The sequence below is a fragment of the Maniola hyperantus genome, chromosome 17 (genome assembly GCF_902806685.2).
Source record: "Maniola hyperantus chromosome 17, iAphHyp1.2, whole genome shotgun sequence".
Classification (NCBI taxonomy): Eukaryota; Metazoa; Arthropoda; class Insecta; order Lepidoptera; family Nymphalidae; genus Maniola; species Maniola hyperantus.
Genome location: NC_048552.1, coordinates 8,876,034 through 8,901,576, shown reverse-complemented (window position 1 = coordinate 8,901,576; position 25,543 = coordinate 8,876,034). Strand labels below are relative to the sequence as shown.

Here is a 25,543-nt window from a genome sequence, read left to right as displayed (position 1 = left end):
TAGTATGGTGTGCGTCATCAGCCCGAGATAAATGTTCATCTATATTGTTCAGGGGCAGCGTAGGCAACGTGCTGGTGACGTCATGCGTGGACAACATCTGCCGCGTGTGGGCGGAGACCTTGTTACCGGAAGACGAATGGGGCGGCGGCTGCGCTTCCGCGCACTCACGCTCTCCGCCGCGGCGCCAGCGAGCCACGCACCGACACAAGCACCGCTTTATGCAGCGCTTGAAGCATATGAAGTGAGTACACATGTGACGTCACAACAGGGCATCATCACCACAACAAACGCGTTCCTTGGATGCCCCCACTTGACCACCACTCCTAGTCCTTGGAAAACGAACATCTCGGCGCGCCAAGCTACATATTTTCATGTATAAGTCCCGCAAATTGCTATTGCGCTGGAACCATGTCTTATTAACATCGAAATGACGTCATTTTGTCGTATATTTAAGTAAAAATACACTATCAGCTCGAAACTTTAGTCTAGTGCAGACGTCACTAAAATGGCGGCCACGCGCATTTGCAATTTGCGGGACTTATACTGCTATCCATTAGCCAGGTGTCTACACAGCGAGTAACTTAAACAAATATCGTGCACGGTAACGGATAGGCGACTGACACCTGTCACGCTCGCGCTCTCTAGCAAAGATATGATCGTCGTGAACTGTTGTCGATTGTTCCAGAACGTGTTTCCATATCCGGCGGAACGCGCAGTCGTCGAAGCAGCCGGGCGCGCCCATCCCCACGCTGCCGTCCACCTACAGCGCGCACGACTTCCACAACCCCTACCACTCCACATCCTATACCGGAGGTCGGTACTTTAATTACCGTTACATACCCTCATACATCGTGAAGTGAAGCAATATAAATTATCTTAGTCCCAAAAGTTTTGAAAACTGCCATGTATTTTTATTTATCACTGCATGATGCCCGCGACTTCGTCCGCGTGGTTTTAGGTTTTTAAAAATACCGTGGGATCTCTTTGATTTTCCGGGATAAAAAGTAGCCTATGTCCTTCCCCGGGATGTAAGCTAACTCTTTACCAAATTTCATCAAAATCGGTTAAACTGTTGAGCCGTGAAAAGCTAGCAGACAGATAGACAGACACACTTTCGCATTTATTATACTAGTATGGATTGTGTGACTTGAGTTATAAATTCTAAATCAATTTTGCAATCTTTGTCTTAGGAAATAAGATACAATTTTTGTTGTAACCGTAACGAAGGTACAGTTCGCGGCCGGAAGTAATGTACATCGGGCTTTAGAAGGAGATAGCAGATTTGTAGAGCGTTGTCCCTGTCGTTGAGACCGACAAAACGTCATATAGGTATGAGTGACAGAGACAACGCTCTACATTACTTTCGGCCGCGTACTGTAAAGATTTTGTGTTCCTAGTATCATGTCATGTGCCCCACATGACTGCCAATAATGATAATAATTAATGTTCTTGCGGAATTCCTTATTATCGAAATAAATCATTTCAAAGTTCATGATGATACCATCTACTCAAGATGGTCATGCTTGGCCTATTTCAGGGTCTATAATCTATATAATGTCGTACCTACTCCTAGCACAAGCTTAACGCTTAGTTGGAGAGCAAAGGGGAATATTAGTTATTTAACATGGCTAATATTCTTTTATAAAAAATAAAAATAAAGTTGTAACTGTCCAGGCCTCCACTTCCACCTGGCAGCGTCCATAAACGCGGAGACGGACATCCCACTGGTGCCGTCGCTGGCGGGCGGCGGGCGCTTCATCCTGCACTGGCTGCACAACAAGGAGATGCACTTCACGAGCCAGGCCGAGGCGATATTGCACGATCTCACTAAGAAAGTACGTCGATATCACTTCAGTATATAGAGTAGGTAAAGGCCTGACCTCTGCTTATACAAGTTCGCTAGACTTGCGATTGCCGACCAATTTATTGTAGCAACTTGATTTTTGCCGTTTTGGCGCGTCATGTGTGCGAAACTAAATGTTAGTAATGGCAATATAGTCTCAACACAAAGGTCATTTGACACAGTGTCAGTTTGAATTCCCGGTACGCAATATGTGGCCCTTTGAATCGGCACAAAAAATAACTGTTATTTTGTATGGCACACTTCTAGCGTACTTGTATATGTCCATTTCAGTGAGCACGAAGACTGTGTTCTGTGGAGATTCGACCTATGTCTAGCTGTGGATCTCTATCGGTTGAGACGACAATGACGACTATTCAATGAACGACGATGATATTTTCCGTTAGGTTCCGTTCCCGAAGAGTGCTAATTACTAAGCTTCCGCTGTTCGTCCGCTGTATCTGGTGAACTGTAACAGGTAGAGAGTAGACATTTTTACAGAATGTGTATTTCTATTGCCACTATAACAACAAATAATAAAAAAATTAATATGGCGGACATGAAAATTTAAAAAAAAAACCGGCCAAGTGCGAATCAGACTCGCGCACTGAGGGTTTCGTAGTACAATCGTATTTTATCGACATTTTGCACGATAAATCAAAAACTACTTACTAGATCTCGTTCAAACCAATTTTCGGCGGAAGTTTGCATGGTAATGTACATCATATATTTTTTTAGTTTTATCATTCTCTTATTTTAGAAGTTACAGGGGGGGGGGGGGACAAATTTTAGCACTTTGGAAGTGTCTCTCGTGCAAACTATTCATTTGAGTTTCAGTTCTAAGTATGGGGAACCCCAAAATTTATTGTTTTTTTTTTCCTATTTTTTAAAAATCTTAATGCGGTTCACAGAATACATCTACTTACCAATTTCAACAGTATAACTCTTATAGTTTCGGAGAAAAGTGGCTGTGACATACGGACGGACAGACAGACAGACATGACGAATCTATAAGGGTTCCGTTTTTTGCTATTGGCTACGGAACCCTAAAAATAGAAAGTGTTATTCCTTGTGTGATGGTAAGGAATCCTTCGTGTTCGAGTCTGACTCGCACTTGACCGATTTATTTTATGACCAAACATTTCAAGTGAACCTTTTTGTTCAGATTTTAGATAAGGAAGAAACAGATGAAGGAGGCTCCGGTTCAGATCACACCACACATCCGGATGGAGAGAATGAGAGTACGTGATATTTCAATTTCCAGCTATAGAGCGTAACATGTAACCTCTTGCTTTCAATCTCATCACTGGAGTAAGTGAATAATGGCACCGATTCCGTTGTCTTTCTCTAAACTAAATTTAGAGTATCTGCATCCTTTTCTTTTTAACAATGCTAAAAAGGGACAGAACATGAACTTAACATTTAAAGACTCTTAAAATTTTAGTGTATGCTACAAATTTAAACAGTAGGCTCGCGACTGTGCGCTAAAACCACGGGTTTACCATCTAAAAATTAAATTTAAAACTGTCAAACTGCGTCTGTCCTTTTCATATTACATTAGTAAGAAGAGGATGCGAATACTCTAAAATTAGGTTGTGCTCAGAATCAGTACCATTGTCAATATAAAATATGCAATAATGAACAGCGATCTAGCGGATTATTTAAAAATCTATAAATCGCTACCCATGTTCGAAATGCGAAAGTGTGTTTGTTTGTTGGTTTGCCCTTCAATCACGCCGCAAAGGAGCAACAAACTGAGCGAACGAGCGAACAACGAATTGATACATTTATAGTTTCGAATTGGAAACTATAAATCTATCAATTCTGTCGATATGACATACTACTCATACTAAGCGTCTAACGAAAAAAAATCTGTAAAATTCTGTACTACGCGTAAAATTTAACTTTTTTGTCAAATTTCACACACTTCAATGTGTTATAAAAGTACGATTTAGTCCTTATTTTAAAGGTGAACCGTACTTTTAACATGACAGTGATATCAAACGAGGTTGAAATGCCGCGTGAATGGTCAATTTGTACTGACCATATAAGGTATGGTCAAATTGTATTATGCGAGTAAATGCTTAGCGTTATAATATAACTTACAATACAAAAAAATACAGCATATATGCATGTAGCATATAAGTATGGTTGAATTTTATTAAGCAAGTAAATGCTTAGCGTTACAATACGAAAGCTTTGACTTTGTGCTTTACTGCTTATTCCATGCTGCTATGTAGGACATAGGCGGCCGAGCCATCCTTTAACTAAAGTTCTGTCTGAGGATAACAGCAATAGTGATGAACAACCAGGTAAAATTGTACTGCTTATGTTTATACTCTATTATATTTATTACGTGACTACAGTGACGGTTATAAAGTTATATAGTTTTACAGTCCATGTAACTCATAATGTGTGAAACTATGACCGATTGAAAATTAAAAATAGCCAAAAAAATTGAGATAAAATTGAAGAATTTAAAAATCATCTGCGCGGGAGATAGAATATTGCACAAGTGTGTGCGCTCAAACACTGGTGCATTTTCTATACCCTCATTCTTATAACCCGATGGTTCGGAAATCCTACACTGCCGGAGAAAAATCAGATGCAGGTCGATGGCTTTGCGTGCTCTCCGAGACACCGCCTCTAATGAAACACCGCCAACGTCTTGGCCCAACCCGGGAATCGAGCCGATGACCTCTTCACCACAGTCGGACATGCTAACCAAGAAACTATATATGTATACTATACAGGTAGCGGCAACCACAGCCACCCCAGCTTATCAAACACCACATCGATAAACTCAATAGCAACGGACGTCACTTGCACCCACTTGCCCGACTCCCTCGACGCTAAGATAGAAGGCTTATTGCGCGACTGGCACCAAAGTCCTGATCTACTGTTCTCTATACACCCAGTGGATGGCAGTTTTCTTATATGGTAAGTGAAATAAAAAATATAAAAATGTACATAATTGTTATTGTTAATATACAATATCTCTCTCTCTCTCTCTACGGTCGTTCCTTCATTGCTGAAGATCGTGGTCCTGGCAACCTGCCCTCGAATGGATTATCTGTTTCCATCGGCTTCTGTCGGTGGCCATTTTCGCAATGTGATAAAATCTACACCTGCTGGACTCCTTTAGCTGGTCGGACCACCTAGTTGGTGAGCGGCCTCTCGGTCTTTTGCCCTCAGTGTTGCCCGTCACTATGAGATTTTCTAAGCTGTCATCCCCCCGCCGTATGATGTGGCCGAAATATGAGAGCAATCTTTGGTAACATATGGAGGAGAGTCGAGCAGTGATTCCAAGTTGCGAAAGGATAGACACGTTTGTGCGCTTGGCAGTCCACGGAATCCGTAGCATCCGCCTCCAGTACCACATTTCGAACGCATCTATTCTTTGCCTTTCTCTTGCTTTGATAGTCCATGTCTCTACTCCATACATAAAAATTGGGAAAATTAAGGCACAAACGAGCCGGGTCTTGGTTTTGAGTAATATGCCTCTGTTCTTCCAAATCCCAATAAATCTTGTCATGGCATTTTTCGCCATCGCAATGCGTCTCTTTATCTCTGGCACACAACTGCCATCATTGGAAATATACAATATACTTGTCATATTTTTATCTTTAATCAATACCTATGTAATATCTAATTTAAAATCCTCAATTTTTTCTAAAACTACCTGAAAAATATGTTGCTAAGTTCTTCGATGTTCTCATTTTCTGTTTTATATATGTACCTACTTTTTCATTTCGATCACTTCATTCGCTAACGTTTTCTATAATACTAAAGGCTTGAATGCGCAGAACTCATATTTAGAGCCTCATTAGCGGGGTGTGAGGGGCGTAGTGTCCTTGATTGGTTGGCTGTCATCACGTCATACTCTGCATTCCGCATTGGTTACCGCGCGTCTTCTTACAATCCACCGCGCACACACCTATCTTTTTTTAGAGCGAGTGGACGAGTGTACGCGTGCTCAAGTATCCCCACTATTTTCGCTCATGCCTCGAAATCCGTACCGGTGTTTACTGCATATACAGGAATGATCATGTGTTCACTCAGGGTATGCGAATGGCTAGACGAGCTACAAGCGGGCGCCATTCGTCAAGCGCAAGTGTCGTTCTCAGCGCGCATTCCCTCCGCCTTCCCACTCGGAGACGCTACCACAATGTGTACCCCGGCAGCACTGTACCACGCCGCCGCTCAACCCTTGTATGTGCGCCATCGGACCAAGCCAGTTACGCCAGGTAAATGTATTTTAAAGGTAAATCATATAAATCAAATGATGCATATTTGGTTGTACGTTTTTTTTTAAACTAAATTATTGACGGATCTAAATTGTTTCTTCGAAAAAGCATTACTCTAGCTTATTTAAAGGATTTAAGTACAGCCAAATTAACATCAATAACCTTTTAAAATAAGTCACTATCATGAATCACAATAAACCAAGATCGAATCGGTTTATTGTGAACTATGATATCCATTACTGTCGTTGGACCGTTTTCCTACTTACGATTTATAACCTTTTCTTGCATCAAATTTTAGTTTGTACCTTTATTGCACTATTTCCTATATTCCTATGTGCATAATTAGATAGCTAGAGACTAGTCGAGAACCTGTTTGCATGAATATATTGGCTAACATGTACGTGTATATTCATTATTACGTTAGGACAAAATCAACAAGGTGAAACTGTGACAACGCCGCTTGCAAGTGTACAGGAAGAAAAGGAGGACACTGATTGGACACAAAATGATGAGCAAAATACACAGCAAGAAAATGGTACGTTGTTCCATTTATGTAATGACTAAACCGCATGAGATTGCTTGAATACCTATGTAGGGTGTTTCCCTGTACGAGAAGTAAAGCCATTTGCCTATTGCTTTGGGATATTATTGGCGCCCGGCGTTTAATACGTGATTGCCATATTGACACTGGCGATTGCTTGTCAACATAACAGTTTTTAGGAAATGACAGATCGCGATCGAGTATTAAACGATCAGGAATATAGTTGATTTCGTTTATATTTGAAAATTCTGTAGGGCCACACGAAGAAAACAATAATGACATGAAAAGGAAAATGAGTGTCGCGACGGAAGACCTTGGAGACGATCAAGAAGGAGACGTGTTGGAGTCGGCACCAGTCATATCCATGGTCACTAACCACACCAACGGAACCCTCAACTTGTGGCAGTTAACGTTTGACGACAAGTCCAAGTTTTCTCAGGTATGCGAAAATTGTAATATCTGACAACAGGTCAGAGACAAATTAGCGGAATTTTGCGAGCGCCTAAACTAGCGCGGAATTCCGCCCCAATGGGCCGTATTTAAATCTTAGTAGAGCGGAGGTGCTGGAATGGCGACCTCGCACCGCAAAGCGCCGCGTTGGAAGACTTCCCACCAGGTAGACGGATGACATCAGGCGAGTCGCAGGAGCTGCTGGACCTGGCGTGTGGAAGTCCCTACAAGCGACCTATGTCCAGCAGTGGACGTCTATCGGTTGATGATCATGATGATGATGAAAGCGCTATTTATCTAGGCGGACAAGACAGTCCTCCGAGCATACCCGTGTGCCCGCGACACTGCTAGGTTGACGCGGAAAGGCAAGTTTGCTGGAAATCCGCGTGCGAATCTTCGCTCTCCGATTTTCGGTCAGATTTGTCGATCTTTAATATTTGAGGGTACCTTATATTGGGGGAAAAAACCAATTCTATCAAGTTGAACGTTCGGTTACCTATGACTTATTGAATAAAACTGAACGTGCAGTTGATATTTAAAGTAAAACTTAATTCACATATTTTTACAGGTGTTATCAATAGGACACGCTTCTAGGGCGTCCGGTCATAGGTTTAGAGTTAATGACATCACATGCCATCCAGTATTACCACTATTGCTTACGACAAGCCATCACAACATATCAGGTTAGTATGCCTCGAAGGAATAATCACTTTTTTGAATGAATAATCAATTTACTACTAACAGTCTATTTTGCTTAGCGTATTATGTTAGAATTTCTGCCAATGTTTCGCCTGAAAATGTTGGCCATATTTTAGGATTGGATCTTTTAACAATTTCCCAAGGTCTAATAAGGTATATCTTATAGCAAAAATATTAAGTATAGTTAATAAAAATAGAATAGAGTATGGTTGAATTCATGTTGAATTCAACCATACTCTCTTCTATTCTTATAATGAATTTTATGGTAGGGCAATGTATTGTAACTGCTAAATGGAATGAAAATAATAGCACTATTGAAATCGTTACTTATTTCTTATATATCCTATTTGTCGAGGAAAAGTTTCAAATATGTTGGAAATACATCTTAGAAAATCACACATCGCGATAAAGATGGATCAAACGTAGACGCGGCAACGAGCGGTTTGTACTCGAAGCTCATCATGTGGCGCATAGAATAATCCTTTAATTGGTCCGCTTGGCAAGTCGGGCGGCGACTTTGAGCACGAATCAACTCGCCGCACTTTTCAGCTTTCAAAAACGCCTCTCGATTGCCTACTCTATCGTCAGACCTGTCTATTTAACATAAGTTACGTTTTGTTTACTTAATCAACATGTATGTTCGGAGAAGTTTAAAATTTGAAATAGCTTAGAACATTTTGGGAAATCATATAGATCATATAGATCGTCAGACCTGTCTATTTAACATAAGTTACGTTTTGTTTACTTAATCAACATGTATGTTCGGAGTTTTAAATTTGAAATAGCTTAGAACATTTTGGGAAATCATACAGATCACGAGAGAGAAGTATCAAACGTAGACGAAGATGCAGCCGCGGGCGGTTTGTGCTCGGAGCTTATAATGTGGCGCGTGGAATGCGTTGGTCCGCTCGGCAAGTCCGGTGGCGTGTCCGAGCTCGCGCGAGTCAACTCGCCGCATCTATCAGCGTTTAGTAACGTCGCTTGGTTGCCTACTCTACTGCCCAGGTACGTGTGTAAATGCTACTTTTGTATGGGTGATAGGGAAGTTTTTCTTTTGTTGAATCTTCTATCACAGGTTACAATCGCGGCTTATATTCGTATACGGGCTATTTTTGTACCCAACATACGATGTCCGCGACTTCATGCTCGTGGTGGTCACACCAGACCAGACCAGGAAGTATACGACCCAGATACTCCAATTAATCCACATGTTATCTTTTAATTAAATTATGTGTGTTCTACTCCTTTTGTCTAGTATGTATTTGTTTTGGTTCAAGAGTAAGTAGAACACATTTGAGAACGTGAAAATTTTAGTTGATAAAATCTGCAAGGGTTTCATTAATATATTTACTTTACCTGTGCTTGAATATTTTATGTCATTTAGAACACTTTTTGTTGGAATAGGTTGAATTAGTGGTATCTTATCTTCCACAGTACAACCTTGGGAAACCTGTCCAATTCACCATCAGCTTGCTTTGTGGCGAGTGATGGAGAAAGCTTACGGTTATTCCAAGCGGTCATCGACGCACGAACGCTGTTAGCAGAAATCGCCACTTCAGAACGCCGGCATAAAGATGTTCTAGTAAGATTTAAAGTTTTATTTGTTGTTTTAAATTTGATTTGATCTCATTGTCGTTCTTGAACTGTATCTAATTTCTTGTGCCAGCGGCATATTGGGGACTAAAAACTTGTAAAAAAAGTGTAATCCTTTTCACAATGCTTCTTGCCAAAATGATAGTAGGACTTTTGGACCCGTAAATCTAATTAAGATATATGGGAATAAGTGATGTGCGCTCTACCGGAACGTTTGGAAGATCTTCCTCCGGACTATTGAAATGTTCGGGAACCCAGGCCCCAGCTCATCTGACTGTTGTTGGAATTTGTATAAATATAGTGCTCCATAGGGAAAATTTCGTTAGCGCGATTGAGGATGCATGGCGAAAGATTGAAGAAGACATCTAGTTTGTACGTTGTAAGTAACTTCAAAGTCAAAGTCAAAGTCAAATGATTTATTCAAAATAGGTAATAAATTACTCTTATTGATTGTCTGGTATAGTGTTAGATTTGTAAGATAATATAGTGGTGATAATTATAACGCAAACTTAAAACTAAAGCTACGAGGGTTCCAAACGCGCCCAGGTCTGAGAAGAGCCCACAACAAACTCAGCCGGGTATTCTTTTTATTATCACCACTTTACAAATTTATTGAAACTTATTAGAACTATCACAAAGTCGTTAAGCAACTCATTCCCAAGCTTGCTTATCATTTAAATAATCCTTTACATTGTAATAGGATTTTTCAATTAGTTTACGTTTTATGAAAACTTTGAACTTGTTGAGAGACATCTCCAATATGTCTTCTGGAAGCTTATTATAGAAACGTATGGAATTACGAGCAAATGAATTGCTAACTTTACTGAGCCTAGAGGCGGGAATTACAAGTTTATTTTTATTTCTAGTATTTATATTATGACAGTCACTTTTTTTTTTAAATTTATTTATGTTTTTATGTACGTATAGTAAATTTTCAAAAATATATTGATTATGCACTGTCATAATTTTAAAACGTGACAGCATGTAGATATTTTTGGCATATACCCATTTTTGTATCCCTAGCACCACGACACGATGTCGCTCTCATCCGACTCGACGATAGAGGAAGGCGGCATCCCTCTGCACGACCGCATCAAGATCGTGTCGCAGCAGTCCACGGCGCGGCCCGGCGCCATCATCCAGCTGCACGCTATCGCGGACGCCACGCACGACTGGCACAACACTCAGCTGCTGCACGTGTTCCAGGAACAGCTAATCACTGGTGAGACTCTGTCGTATCTCTAGCACGTGACATAATGTCGCTATCACTCTACTCGTCGATAGAGGAAGGCGGCATCCCTCTGCATGCATCGTCAAGCAGTCCACGAATGCTCCAGGATTATATGAAAATTGAAATGTGATTGGTACTTTAAAGATTTAGGTTAGAATAGCAATATTTTTATCTGCCTTGGTTGCCAAATTAATAAAATAAAATATGGGTCGAAACCCCGTAAGAGGTGCTTCTGGCCTGGTACCTTCATTTCTGGAAATCCCTCTCGGAAGTCTTTTCGGGTGTAGTACTCGCAAAACAAGTAGTTCAACCTGAATACGAGGCGCATGACGCGCAGTGTATAACAACAGATTTCAGCTGGGCTTGTGTATTTAATCCTTAGGTACTCCTTAGTCTATGGCCTGGGCAAACCGCATGTTGCAACTTCATGTTGGACTAATATTATGCCTCATGGAAAGCAATGATGAGGTCTACATTAATTATATCTTCTGCAAATAAATAGGTGAACGTACATCAAGCGACACGGATAGTTCGGACTCTGGCGTCGAAGGTTCAGACGTGAACACCATTACCGAAGCGGGCCTGGAAGCGATAGTGGATCTGCGCAAAACGGCTGTGTTCAACGAACCCTTCTACATAGTAGTGTTGGAGAGAACGGATGGGGGTTCCACAGTACATATGTGGCGATTGACAGTCTCTTCCCGAGCAGATCCGTCAGGTAACCATTTCATTTATTAATTAGCTAACACTCACAAACGTTGCGACAATAATAAACTAGTTAAAATATAACGCTCCGTCGTGGCGTGATTGAATTAATAACATGGAAAGTGATTGTGACCTACAGTAGATTTTTTTAAACTAAGAATGCATACTGTTTTGATGTCAAATCTATCTTGCTGTTATGCGTTGAAGTCACCAGCTAGTCATGTGGTAAAGATCGTATCTACTAGAGCATTGAGTACCTGTTATATTTGTCTGTCCATTGCAGATGACCTAACAAACAGCATGATGTACGTGCCGGATAGTGCCCTGGTGCAGGAAGACGAGGGAGAGTCGCGCAAAAACTCCGTATCTGTGGATGCGGACCGACCCCCTCCCACGACCACACACTCACATCTGTCAATTTCTACTAAGAAGGTCAGGTTATTCTACTTAAGTATAGTCGCCCTTAATACAATTGCCATAAAATTTACACTCAAATGTATATAAAATAAAAATGAAAACTTAAGTTTAATCTGATAACTTATGACCTAACTTGAACTTCAAAAATGTCTACCTTTAATTCGCTAAACTTTTTAAACTACAGTATTATTTAGGAGTAGAGTACTCTACAGGTCCTGAAGGTTCAGGATTGAGGAGTTAGGACTTGGAGTTATATAATGAAATCTATGCTTACTTGCTTACCCATATTATAGTGCCCCTGCGCTCGTATTTACAACTGCAGAATAGAGTAAATAATAATATTCAGTGTTCATGATGGATGCATGACTGTAAAGCTTTACTGAGACTGCATTGTGACAGAAAAATCTCATAAGTTTTTACTTATCTAGTAGACGTAATAAGCTGGTTTCTCTTTCGTCCAAACACCTCAAAACGAATAAGCGTTTGAGGATTATTCTAGTACTCAAGTTACAAAGTAACCAGGCTAGGTTTTACTTATTTCAACCCTATCGTATAGTATGCGACAGGTCGAGATAGCAATCGGAGTATGAGGCGGGGGGACACCCTGCACACCCGCACGTCTCCCGCGCTGTACGCATCGGATTAGTGCGGGGGCTGTATTGGTGTGCGGGGTGTCCCACCCCGATTGCCATCTCGGAGTACACCTAGTCGATTTCTTACTTATGCTTCGGCTACTACTTATGCTCAGGATGTAGCAATAGCCGGGCGACTTACACTTACTCACTTTTTTAATTTTTAGGTCTGTGAATGTCCGTTATCGCTACCAGATGGCGTTGACGTGATACACGCAACTCCCGCGGCGGGCCACTTGAGCTCTGCTTCAATATACCCAGCCTGTTTGGCGCCCTACATATTGGCCACAGCTTGTTCCGATAGTACTTTAAGATTTTGGAAGTGTAATGTTACCAAAAAAGACAATGATGAATTTGATTATGCGTGGAAAGAATGGGAAATGATGAACAAAGATCAAGAATCTACTATAGACATTCCAGGTAAGTTGATATTTAAAATTGTCTGTATCTGTATGTTATATCGTGCACGGGCCTAGCTGTGCCGCGATCCAGCAAAACATCAATTTGCAATCGGCGTGGCACGATTGAACACGAATTACTTCATATAAAAGTATAAAATAAATTCAATTTGAGTTTGCATATTAAAAAGATTTCGCCCTTCCTTTTTTCCATGTAGCAATACATAGACCGGAAAAAAATTACATAAAAAAATTACAAAAAGTGGTCCTTAATCCAAGCAGTCATTAATGGGTATGGTGCCCAATACGCTGGCTCTGTTGCCTCTCTAGATGGCTAGATAAGCTCTTGGATCACCAATCATCATCCATTTTCAAATATAATAAACCATTTGAAGCCTTTTAATTCAGGTATTTACTTATAATTCAGGTCAACCCCTCCACATAAGCGCGGCGTACTCCGGTCGAATCGCATGCGCCTACAAATGTGGTAGATCATTCACACGACCGAAGGCCGGTCTCACCGCTAACAACTCGAACTCCGACGCCCGGTTCGTGAACCTTTGCGTTTGCGTGTACGAGTGCGAGAGCACCGGAGGCGCGGAGTGGCTGCTAGAAGACACAATACCGTTACGGAACGTTAGTTTACCTCGTGTGGGCGTGTGTGCTGATACGCAGATCGATCTGTCGTACCTGCACGACACGTCGTTCATGCAGAAGAAACAAAGACTGACACAGGTTAGTAAAATAGGTACACCGAACACATCTGCGGAAGACCCAAATATTAGGACGATATAAGGGATATGACAGGACTTAGGTATCCGAAATCGGAACCGCGGTTAATGCATTCCGCGCGATTTTCTTAGTTACAATTCAATATTCAGACTCTTTTTTTTATAAAAATAGTGACCAAATATTTGCAGTACCAGAGGAACCGCCATTCAGGATTTTTTAATAACTAACCCCATATTGAGATCTTTATGATAAAAGTTCGAACATGCCACTCTTATATTTGCTACATATATATATATAACCTATACAGCTCGTAAATGCTCTGGCCTCCTTATATTTAAAGCTATGCCAGAATACTATTACAAGTAGGTAGACAAATCCCTCAATTCAATGTCTAACGTGTTCTTGAAATTAAGCCTTTCTGTTTCGTTATCGTTCTTATGTTTTGTACATTGCCTAAATTAAATTGGTTTTACGTTAGGTTCTGCAAACATTGTCATCGGACGAAAGCCGTAACAATCGGAACGGGGAAGGTGACACAGGCAAATCCGCGGGTCTTCTAGCAGTGCCGTCCTTCAGTACCCTACAATCGTTGCGCAAAAGCATCATGGAGAACGGGAACACATGCCCGCTCACACAAAAACACCTTGTGCAGTTAGACTGGGTGTCGAAGGAAGATGGATCGCATATACTTACTGTTGCGGTCGGATCGAGAGTGCTATTGTTCACACCGGTCTCGAGTGATTTAGCTCAAGCTAATTTAAAGGTATGGAATATCTTATATGTTTGCTATACTATTGTGCACAATATACACGTACGAAATGCTTTGCATCTTTATTCTTTACTAGCTGATATCCGCGATTTCGTAGGTACGCGTGGATTTAGGTTTTTAAAAAACCCGTGGGAACTGTTGATTTTCCAGGGTAATTCAATTTTCAATTATTTGCTTGTATGTATTTAAAGTGATATGTGAGTGAAATCTGATTCATATTGCGTATTGCGTTCTTGAAAAACAGCAGCTTCTGGTAGGTCGGAACGTAGATAGAGCAACGAACATAATATCGTTGGCATCAAACCACAGGGAACTTATAAACAAAAATCCGTTAATACTTTTGACTTACAATTATTGAAAGTCATTGTGATTTATGAGTATTTTTTGGACACGCTATTCAACAAACATAGATAAAGTAAAGATGTGCTTCTTATCAACAATGTCATATTAATTTTTTAGGCAATGAAAGAATCAATAAACAACAACCGGCCAATACTCCGCAAAGCGTCCTCCCTCGCAGCACCGTTATTCGTAGAAGAGATTCGATGGATGCAGCTTAGACGAATCCAGTTAAAGACAGTGGACGGTCTGCCGCCATTGCCGATGCAGATATCGTGGGTCCGAGACGGGATATTGGTGGTTGGGATGGACTCTGAAATGCACGTTTACTCTCAGTGGAAGCCGGAAATGCCACAGATAACATCCGGTCAAGGGGCTTCACAGGTAAGTTGCTGTAGAATTTTTACCATTCCATCCATTTGTCCATTATTATCCAGGCCGGGACTAAAGCAATTTATGGCCGAGTAACATTGGAAGAACGAGGCAAAGCTGAGTAGGTAGTAGGAATATTAATTTTAAAAGGATGCGGTGCCGTGCCAGCTGAGTCCCTTCAAAGTAAACGAAGTCGTTAACCGCTATTTCGGACAAGTCTTGTACTTTTTTTTTCATTTGCGAGGAAATAATGAACAAAAAGAAAAAAGTGACATTGCTGCTTGTACAGTGGTACTAATTTTTTAATAAATAACTTAAAAATTGTGTTAAAGTTGGTTTGCCTGCCGATTGTCTCTCTCTCAAGCTCGATGAATTTACTGCAGGGTATCGTCAATACGGTTGTTCAGTACAATAGTCATTTCGGGTAATTTATTGGATCAAGATCGTACCAGTTCTTCCAGTGTTTAACTTGTTTCAAGGAGCAAGAGGAAGGCGGCGAATCGCGAGCGCTTCGTGACTCGGACCTGCGCGTGTCGGCGCCGCACTTGCAGCGCGTGTCCTCTATCAACTTACAGCTGTTGGAGCGCGACGCCAGGAGACGGAACAAAACGCAACCCGACCAACCTCAAGTATGTTAACTCCATCTAAATTACTTTATAACATCACTGAAACTAAGTGCAATGTTTAAAAAATCCGTGAGGGGATATTTCCTAAAATCCTGAAACATGTATTTCTTTATTTTTAAACGAAAGCGCAAATGCCAATTTTCATGGGTATAACTTGAAAAATGACGGACTCTTATTCCCTGTTTAATTTCCTTGAAGTTGAATTTCTAAAACTCGTGAAACACAAATATCTAACTAAAAGCGTGAGTACTAATTTGACATGGATATAACTTGACCTTCATCCCCTATCAAGAGTAGAATTCCCATATTTTTTTCTTGAGAGTGTCTACGTTATCAAAAGAACCCTGTCAAAATTTCAAGTTTCTTACCCCAGCAGTATAAGCTGGTCGTTGCGTTGATGGTCGGTCAAGACAAGTCTTTTTATGTGTATAGATTAGCTTTTGCTCGCGGTATTATCGGGCGGCTTATTTGGTATTGGATCGTTTTTGGTAACTTATACGTATCTTGGTTTATACTCAACAGATTTCAAATGAATGAATGATCAAAGTTGACACATGTAAGTTTCTATCCTGCAAAAATACTTCACACATGTGGAAGTCAAGTTAAAGAATCAGTTTTGCATTAAAATAGTTAATTGTCAATCGTTTTTTCCAGCCACTTCTAGATTACATGCCAGATTTCGGCCTGTTCGAAGCTTCACAAATGGCTTGTCCAGTATTACCGCAGTACCATCCTAAGCAACTAATGGAGTTACTGAACAGCGGCAAAATCCGATGGGTTAAGGCAATTCTCGCTCATTTAGTCAGGTAAATATGAAATATACAATTTACTTGGAGTTTGTCAAATACATAATATATATGTATCTGGAAATATTGTTCCGAGCTGCGCTAGAGTTGTATGCAATGTGCCATAAAGTTCTGCTACAGTTAAGTCTGTTCTAGAGGTTTTGTATTGTAATTTAAATATAAGTCTTCCTAAATCTTGGTGGTATGGTAAGATATATTTTACTATTGCTAGATTGACCTGCACTTGACGACAATCAAGCTTAATAAAAAACAATGATGAGCAATAGCAATAGCCTAGAAGGTGTCTATTCTTCACTTATTCCTTTAAGGTATTTAGGGTATATGTGGCAGGAAACAAGGATGCTGGAAGGGCATTCCACACCTTAGTTCCACACCTCAGAAACGTTAAGCAAAAACGTTTCAAGCGAGTAGGTTGGATGACGACCACGTGAGGATGCCAATGTTCTATCAACAAAGTCGTACCGCCAAGCGCACTGTTTGGTATCATGTCACATACAAATACTCGTAAATTAGGTCTAAAACAACCTTGCAGACCCTTAACCCACATCTGAGTCCACGGTCATCAAATAAAAATATGTCTTTTTCATATGTCAGGTGCATTGGAGGAAGTTATACGAGTCGAAGCTCGCAAGGCGATGAAGATAGCGTATCGAGACAGGTAAGAATGTTTTGCTCTAGCATCTAAGTATCGTACAATTACAATGCAGATCATGTTTTATGTTGCTTAAAATTGCATTTTCTGTAATAATAAAAAGCCATAACTATATCTCATATTTTTTAATGTCAATGTAGTTTAGCTTATATTAAACAATGTATTTTAATTTTAATCATGGCGATTTACGCGCAATTTAACTGTCAAACTTGGCATGTTTTGCATCTGCATAACTCGATTTATATTTTAGATAATCTTTATATGGGGAATGCCTCTCATAACTCATAATATACAATTTGGCAGTACTTCATCTGTAGTACCACGTAGTACTAAGGTCCGGATCCAAGTGTGGGTACCATCAGACAATGGAAAAATTGACAAAACTGTTTTGTTAAATAATTATTTTTCGTTTTAACATTTTCATTTTTCATTGGTTAACAAACCTTAACTAATACAACCCATTTTGTTTTTATTTAAAATAAAAGTTTGACGATAAAGTAACTTTGACCGCCTGTTATGCAACTGGACCTTAATATTTCACTGGTACTCGACTATCTAATCGATTTCGAGCGCATTCAGTGTAACTAGCTTCAGCGCGTAATTCCCACTTGCAATTTTGTTACCAATATGACACGAGAATGAATCACTGACTAATAAAATTTTACAGTGTACATATACTCACGTGACTGATGAATTCATTAAAATCTTGCTATTTTCACTGTGATTGGTAAACGCTCAAATTGCACTGCATTGCCATATTAAAGAAAGACCAAACTATATCGTTGGCTAAAAATTTATTTAAGCGCACCGTTCTGAATGATTTATAATAAGATATGGATAAAACTAAGTTACATAAAAAGAACCATATTTATTGGATTTGTCTAATGTATTAGAATCGTGTATACTTACAATAATAATTAGATGGAAATGACTAAGATTTTAATCGAGGTCGATCTTTTACAATCCTTACAGTTATAACGTGTTATAGCGGTCGCCTTTTTGTCAGCATTGAAAGTTTGTTTCACGCCTGTATTAATGACATTGCTTCATATGCACAAAACACGTTTTAAATATTGTCATAGTTAAGGACATCGTTCATCAATACTGATGAAGCTGGAAAATCGAAAAACTTTTTGACTTGATCCGTCCGGAGACAAAATACGTACCATTTTCAAAACAAGTTCACTACTTTTCCGTACCCCGGATTCCTTAAAATCCGGCATTGCTTACTTTGCATCCGTCATACTACACGCCAAAGTACGTTCAAAAGTCGTAACCGTAAACATTGCCTACACAACGTAATCATTGCCATGAGCATCATAAACCGCGCAAATAAAAGCGCTGGCCTACTGCTGCGTACGCTGCAGCTTTGCACAGGTACACGGCGCGTTTTAACTATGCAGTTCCATTTGTTAGGGTATACGTTTCCACTGCAGCACACATTTTTTTAAAAAGAATATTAGCCATGTTAAATATTCCCCTTTCCTCTCCAACTAACGTCAGGCTTGTAGGAGTTGCTAGGAGTAGGTACGACAATAGTGCAATGGGCGGGGTTTGAACCGTCGACCTTTCGGTTTTCAGTCCACTCCTTTACCGGTTGAGCTATTGAGGCTCTAAACATTGTACTGTACATGAATATAATACGCGAACATTGCGTGTAGCAATGACGTCACCAAACACGTATTCGTGCAGTGTGTTCGCGGGTTGCAGTAGACGTTATCACATACATTTTCATACAAAGCGAAGCTAAGTCAACGTGCATAGTGTGACCGTACATCGCAGTGGGACCGCACCTAAATTGGGATGGTGCCTATGTCAAAAATGAATTACTCTTAGTAATTATTGATTAAATATAGTCTTATGATTAAATTCGTAAAATCCACGTCTACTGTTAGTTTTAAATTTGCTAGCCATTTTAAATTATTGATTTAACTCAAAAAAGTATGGCGAAAAGAAGACGAAGTTATGACGTCACATCTATGTATTTCATACAAGCTCCCATCCTAAGCGAGCTAAAAAGTTAGGTTTGATAATATAAAGTTGCTGATTTGTCTAGTAGGCACCATCCTCATTGTGGTCATAAGCGTGGTTTAAGTATGGCTAGAGGCATTGCATGCGTGGCGTGGCGTGGTGGTGTGATGTGCACGTGTGTTGCAGCGCGGCTGGTCGCGGTCGCGCACGCTGTCCGTGTCGTTCGCCGCGGGCGCCGCATCGCCGCTTGACGGCGTCGCACAGGTATGCCTAGCTTTTTGTCACTCCTTAGGCCGGCCATATTATTATCAGAAATCGTCTGTCTGAAAACTTTCAATCACATTCACTATGCAAACATCAGAACCGAACATCCGAGCTGGTAAAATTCTGGCAGTCTGATGGGTACAAAGTGTTTGAGCAAAGTGCCTTCCTGCGCGCATCATAATTTTGTCCCAACCGACAATTTCTGATAATATATGCGACAGGCCTTGGTCAGCTTTGGTTTCCTGGGATAGCAGCGCCATCACATAGCGGCCTCAATATGAAAGCAAACGGTAGAGACAGCTTTTTTTTCAACAGCGAGCTAAGAAAGATTTCGATATACTACGTTTCATTGAAATCAGTCGACACTCGACACTATTTCAATGTGGCGGCAAAGCTAGAAAGCTTTTCAAAAAACGGTCTCTGGAAACTCCGTGGTCTTGTTTCAGTAGACGAAATTGCAGTGTAGTTATTTTACACTATATCGGCTACTATTTGACAGCTATCCAAGGAAACTAAAGCTTTAGCCCTTAATGCTGATCGCATACTAACCCTCACATCGAATGACATCAGTAGGCGCTGTCTATTGTTCTAATTAGTGTGCGATCAGCTTAAATTGCCACTATTACCACAATTACCACTTGTGCAACTTTTTCACAGCAACTCTTACATTATCCACTATTTGAAATTGATGCAATAGTTCCTACCTTCGAAATAAATCTTATTGGGTTTTGAAGGGTCACGAATATTAGTGCAATATTAAACTTAATTAGCAATATCTAAATTACCAATTTAACAACAAATTTTTACAAAAAAATTAACAAAACAAATTATTAATAATTATATAATTAATAAGGCACCATTGACTCTACACTTCTTGACTTCTAGCAAATTCTTGTAAGTATTGCGCTGTATGCATCGTATAGCATCTTGACATTATAAAAAAATAGTTATAAATAAAGGTTTTATGAATAAGTTTAGTTAAAAGGTTAGATTGATTATTATACAGTACTACCTTTTTTACAAGTTACGCTGATGTACGCTGATTTCATTAGTACTAGTATATACTACTAGTACTAATGAAATCTTATTTTAGAATGGCGCGAAAATATCTCAGCTAATCATAGCGCACGTCCGTCCACTATTGGTTGTTACCTACGCGCCATGTTTTGTACGCGCGAATCATGAGCGAGATGGCACGAGTCCCTGTTGTTCTTGTGTTTAAAACCTTAACGTCAAGATATAAGGTCTGTATTTCATTGGTGTACATTAGTGTACATTCGGTTTTAGTCGGCGTTAGGTTGCGGTTTTCTGCGCAAACGAATTTCGCCGATGCGACTTATAAAAGTGGTAGTACTGTACCTACCTTTTTTAAACCTCCGTACTTCTATTGAAATTACTTAAAGTAATGGTAACAAATAGATCACAGAAGATGTCCAGCTTGATTACGCGGAACTGACGTCAGTGCCGCCATTACCCCTCTGGACATTATTAGTCGCGGACAAGGAGTCTGCACATCATCCGTCCACAATACAGGAAGCTAAGGTTAGATCTATTTTATATTATCATCTAATCGATCAATTTGTTTTATTCTCTAAAATCTCTTACTGTATATTCAAGCTTATAGATCGATCGAAAAGAGTAGAAATTAAATGAGGGCATCATTTTCGTTCTTTTGGTAACACCACGTACTGTAACTGCTACATGTAACAATATTGATATTTCACATTTTTAAATTATTAAAAACTCTGGAGAAGCCTATATTGTAATAAAAGTAAAAGTGTATATATATGTTTTGCTAAATATTGAAATGAAATATCATTATGAAGTATGCTTAGAATGCACAATTTATTAATTTCTTGAGTGAGGGCTAAATGTAAAGATATAATGTCATTAAAAGGGCTACATACCGGAAATACATGCTCTAAATATCCTCAAATACGATCAAAAGAATATGAGCTTGATATTTGGCCAAAAAGCGTATTAAAACTTTGTAATGCACTTCACGAGCACTTTTGAGAATCGTCTTGTAGTTAACGTGGCTGTTTTTTGGTGTTTTTTGTACAAATAAACTAGTAAATTGTTAAAATCCCTATAAATCAACAAAATATTTTTTATCTTTGACAGTACTGACATTAATTTTAGGGTTGCTCTATAAAGAACATTTTAGTTCCAAAAATTTTAATTTTTACGTGACGAATTTGGTTCCATTTTTAGGATTACAATGAACTCTTTGAGGGAACAATGGAAGTAGAGGATGATCTTGATGCGCTTTTGTTGGAGGAAGATGGTATTGACCGTCGTCCTTCAATGCCAGAAAGACAGCCGCTTTCACACTTTGGACCTAGACAAGGTAAAAATTGGTGCATATAATGCTGTTGTAGACAAATCCTTAAACTATATCAAATTGAGATGCTTATGACACAGTTCACGACAGTAAGGGAACTTCTAACAAAACGTCGAGGCTTCGACGTCACTGGCAGGCGCCAAATGTTAGTACATTTGACGTAGGTAGCCCTATTTTTCTTTAATTTAACGTCACCATTGCCTAATATTTAACATATCTTCGATTCAGAATTAAACCGAGATGATTTTTATTATGAGAACATTGTGAAAATGATAGCACTACTTTAGCCCTGTTGTTCAGAGATTTTTGTTCCATTCAAAGCAATTATTACTGGTTGATTTTGCTAGCAATATTGACAATACAAATTTCAGCAGGTTTAAATAAAATGTTCCTCTCCGCAGGTCGCATTCTTTCCCGGTTATTGACACATACTCATCTTCCTGGACTGAGTTCACTAGACCAAATGCATTTACTGGCTTTAGCCGATACAGTGTCAACTTGTGACGCGGACTTTGCCGAGCGACTTGCGTCAAATGCTCGGGTTGATATTAGCCAAGGAACTGGACAGGAAATACTACCAGGTAAATTATAATTCCGGCCACCAATCTCCATAAATAATTAATAGCCAACTGCGCAGGAGATATTATAGTGCATAAGTATGTTTGCAAACACAAGTGTACCTTAGTAGTAGTAGTAAAACCTGCTGTCTGAGAACTTTCCATTTCTCGCACTTGCCCAGCGTGGTAGGTGAACTAATCCTTCTCATTCTGAGACTACCCGTGATAAGTTGATGATGATGATGATGAAGATCCTAAAACATACAGTATTACAGTATATTATAGACACTATTTTTTCTATTTCTTTTTTAAATAATAGCGAGCGAATGAGCAAGTTAATTGCCTGATGAGACACACACATAACCACTTGAGGCACCAGAGGCAACCGCCAATACGGTTTTTGTGGCAAATTAAGAATCCTTATATCACCTGTATTTACATTCATTGCTGTAAGGTCTCACAGTGTGCTCAAACGCACAGTGTAGATTCCACCAATCAGATTACTGTATCACGTCAATTTTCAATAATCTGATTGGTAGAATCCACACTGTGCATTCGAGCGCACTGTGACATAGTAATTGATGATTGTGAATACGAATGTCCAATCTACATAATGTTGTTACGCATCCAAGATTTTTTGCAGATTCTTTGGACGACTGCGGTTTAAGGTTCCTGCTAGCAATGAAGCATTATGGATATCTATTGCGGTGCCTTCCTATAGCGCAGCGCGCCTCCTTACAGCGTACAGGCGTTGGCACTTGCAACCTCGTATGGGCTTTCCATTCCGAGACCCACGAGCAACTTCTTAACCTAGTTCCTGGTTACGCTAAGGGTCAGCCTAAGTGGTCAACTATGAGAGAACTAGGTAAGAACAGTGATGTAACATTTATTAAGCTGTGTTATGGAATTCAATTAAATAACTCTCGAATTCGCTTAACTCTAAATTAACTAAAGGTTGCCTGGTAGAAATTGCTCTGAGCAATAATGCCGCATTTGCATACAATTGTTTTTAGTTCTTTGTTTTGTCTCACATAGTTATTTCATGTTTTGTATGCAATAAAGTGTTTCTAGCTATATCTATCTGTCTAACTTCTTGCAAAGTATCACGTCACATCTGGATTTTAAATACATAGTAGTTTTATTAGCTAACGGCTGGATATATATTTTACTGACTGTATTTTGACATTTTGTTTCACAGAAAATGCTGGAAATATTTACTTTCTGGTTTACCACTAAGTTTAATTCGCCCTTTAGTCGATTCTTTATTAATCCGCCTTTTTAGTGCTACAACTAAATTTACATATTTTTAAAAAATTTAATCTCTCTGTACTTACACCGATTTCAACGTGGATTTGTATCGTTTTCTGGTTATAAAATAGCTTCGTGCTTGTCTCAAGGTGTCGGCTGGTGGATACGCGGCGACCTCTTGCGCATATGCGTGGAGCGCCTAGCGCGTGCGTCGTACATGGCCAAACAAGATCCCATGGACGCGGCGCTATACTACCTCGCTATGAAGAAGAAGACGCTTTTGTGGGGACTGTTTCGGTCTAACCATGATGACAAGATGACAGGGGTATGTGTTTTTAGAGTTACTATCGTGAGTGATATATTCATTATTTATATTTATGACGGCTTAACTCACGTGTTTGTTGGAGTATGCCTTACTAATTTCGAACCAGTCCGGGGGCCTTGAGCCAAAATTTTACAAAGTTAGAACCAACTATTTGCAGAGCACTATTTTAATTGCTCTTAAATTATTCTTAACGTCTTGTTCCAATAACATGTTTTTTACAGTTCTTTGCAAACGACTTCGGTGAAGACAGATGGCGGAAAGCGGCGTTGAAAAATGCGTTCGTTCTTCTTGGAAGGCAACGTTTTGAGCACGCAGCCGCTTTCTTCTTACTAGGCGGTGCTCTTAAAGATGCGCTGGAGGTATGAACCTATTTATTCAAAATAATCTTAAGGGTTCCGTAACAGAAGGTTGCCAACGGAACCCTATTACTTCGCTGTCTGTCCGTCCGTCCATCTGTACGTCTGTCGGTCAGCGGGCTGTACCTTGTGAACAATAGTAGGTAGAGAGTTTAAATTTTCACAGAATGTGTATTTCTGTTGCCGCTATAACAACAAATTATAAGAATTAAAAGGCTTTTTTTGTATCATAAAGTGCTGACAACAGTACTTTACTGTCATTAAAATCTAGCCTATGAGAAAGGCTAATGAGTAATATTCTATTAACCTAAACTTATAAACGTATTTATACCTAAGTGTCGGTCCATTGACTTATCTTAGTTTATAGTTATGAGTCAAAATGGCTGCCATTAATATTTAAAAAATATATTGTACGATGGTTCGGAACCCTTCGTGTGCGTGTCCGACTCTATCTATCTATCATAATGCTGTAAGGAAAGAATATTGTTAAAGAAATCCTTTTATTACAGGTACTCATTACACGGTTAGGAGATCTACAACTGGCGATGGTGGTCGCGCGTTTATATGAATCAGATAATACTTTACCAAGTAGCTTGAGAAAATTACTCATGGATGAAATATTAGGGTAAGTAAATCGTGTAAAGCAACTAACGTGATACTGACTTTTTTATAATTACATCAGTCCATCAGAGATTTATTTTGTACTAGATGATGCCCGTGACTTCGTCCGCGTGGATTTAGGTTTTCAAAATCCCGTGGGAACTCTTTGATTTTCTGGGTTTCTTTGAATTTCGTCAAAATAGGTTGAACGGATGGGCCGTGAAAAGCTAGCAATCAGACAGGCAAACACTTTTGCAATTATAATATTAGTAGGGATGAACAAGCGTAATGGACTTTAAATGAATCCCCATTCATTTCGACATAAGTAGACTTAATAACTTATGTTGTGGGTTTTTATTATAGTGTCCGTTCAAAAGATAACAGCTCGTTATAAAACTCTTTAATTTGCCTGTATACAAATGTAATATGGCATTCCATAACTGTTTAACGTTTTTAGTGGTGAAACTGACGATGGAGAGATAGACTTAGAACATGCGCATCCCGATCCGTTCGTCAGATCAATGGCGTTATGGGAACTAAAACGTTATGGAGAAGCACTAGACACGTTGCTAAGTAATGCGGGAAGGTTGCATGTGGCCCGTGACAATGAGCCGATGCCCAGTGTGTTTAACTTCTACGTGTATCTACGCACGCATCCACGTCTCAAACGACACAATATGCCCAGTCAGGTAAGCTGTCGTAATTTAGTATTATTGAAACGTTATGGAGAAGCACTAGATCCGCTAAGGTGCGGAATGCCCTTCCGGCGTTCGTGTTATCTAACAAGTATATAATGTACATCGCCCTTTAGTAGGAGATAGCGGTTTTG

General features: G+C 39.7%; 1 protein-coding gene across 11 annotated transcripts in view; it reads left to right on the top strand.

Annotated features, from left to right (window-relative positions):
* The window catches only part of Rbcn-3A (rabconnectin-3 alpha), a 65,249-nt gene that overhangs the window by 14,505 nt on the left and 25,201 nt on the right, over positions 1 to 25,543 (top strand). For 4 of the 11 annotated variants that reach the window (XR_011237740.1, XM_069504103.1, XM_034977615.2 and 1 more), the window contains exons 7-37: positions 53 to 241; positions 686 to 813; positions 1,675 to 1,835; positions 3,006 to 3,081; positions 4,081 to 4,152; positions 4,594 to 4,780; positions 5,903 to 6,087; positions 6,512 to 6,622; positions 6,883 to 7,067; positions 7,647 to 7,761; positions 8,590 to 8,782; positions 9,212 to 9,359; positions 10,394 to 10,592; positions 11,104 to 11,319; positions 11,590 to 11,738; positions 12,523 to 12,775; positions 13,181 to 13,488; positions 13,964 to 14,248; positions 14,714 to 14,977; positions 15,445 to 15,594; positions 16,246 to 16,397; positions 16,992 to 17,055; positions 19,207 to 19,284; positions 20,704 to 20,826; positions 21,499 to 21,634; positions 22,030 to 22,209; positions 22,829 to 23,050; positions 23,583 to 23,758; positions 23,980 to 24,117; positions 24,624 to 24,739; positions 25,172 to 25,403. Coding sequence is in view for 10 of the 11 variants with exons in the window: in XM_069504103.1 (XP_069360204.1) it covers positions 53 to 241; positions 686 to 813; positions 1,675 to 1,835; positions 3,006 to 3,081; positions 4,081 to 4,152; positions 4,594 to 4,780; positions 5,903 to 6,087; positions 6,512 to 6,622; positions 6,883 to 7,067; positions 7,647 to 7,761; positions 8,590 to 8,782; positions 9,212 to 9,359; positions 10,394 to 10,592; positions 11,104 to 11,319; positions 11,590 to 11,738; positions 12,523 to 12,775; positions 13,181 to 13,488; positions 13,964 to 14,248; positions 14,714 to 14,977; positions 15,445 to 15,594; positions 16,246 to 16,397; positions 16,992 to 17,055; positions 19,207 to 19,284; positions 20,704 to 20,826; positions 21,499 to 21,634; positions 22,030 to 22,209; positions 22,829 to 23,050; positions 23,583 to 23,758; positions 23,980 to 24,117; positions 24,624 to 24,739; positions 25,172 to 25,403 (5,191 nt within the window). In the remaining variant the exon portion in view is untranslated. The remainder of the gene's footprint in view (positions 1 to 52; positions 242 to 685; positions 814 to 1,674; positions 1,836 to 3,005; positions 3,082 to 4,080; positions 4,153 to 4,593; positions 4,781 to 5,902; positions 6,088 to 6,511; positions 6,623 to 6,882; positions 7,068 to 7,646; positions 7,762 to 8,589; positions 8,783 to 9,211; positions 9,360 to 10,393; positions 10,593 to 11,103; positions 11,320 to 11,589; positions 11,739 to 12,522; positions 12,776 to 13,180; positions 13,489 to 13,963; positions 14,249 to 14,713; positions 14,978 to 15,444; positions 15,595 to 16,245; positions 16,398 to 16,991; positions 17,056 to 19,206; positions 19,285 to 20,703; positions 20,827 to 21,498; positions 21,635 to 22,029; positions 22,210 to 22,828; positions 23,051 to 23,582; positions 23,759 to 23,979; positions 24,118 to 24,623; positions 24,740 to 25,171; positions 25,404 to 25,543) is intronic. The other 7 variants (XM_069504105.1, XM_034977616.2, XM_069504106.1 and 4 more) reach the window with 4 other exon arrangements.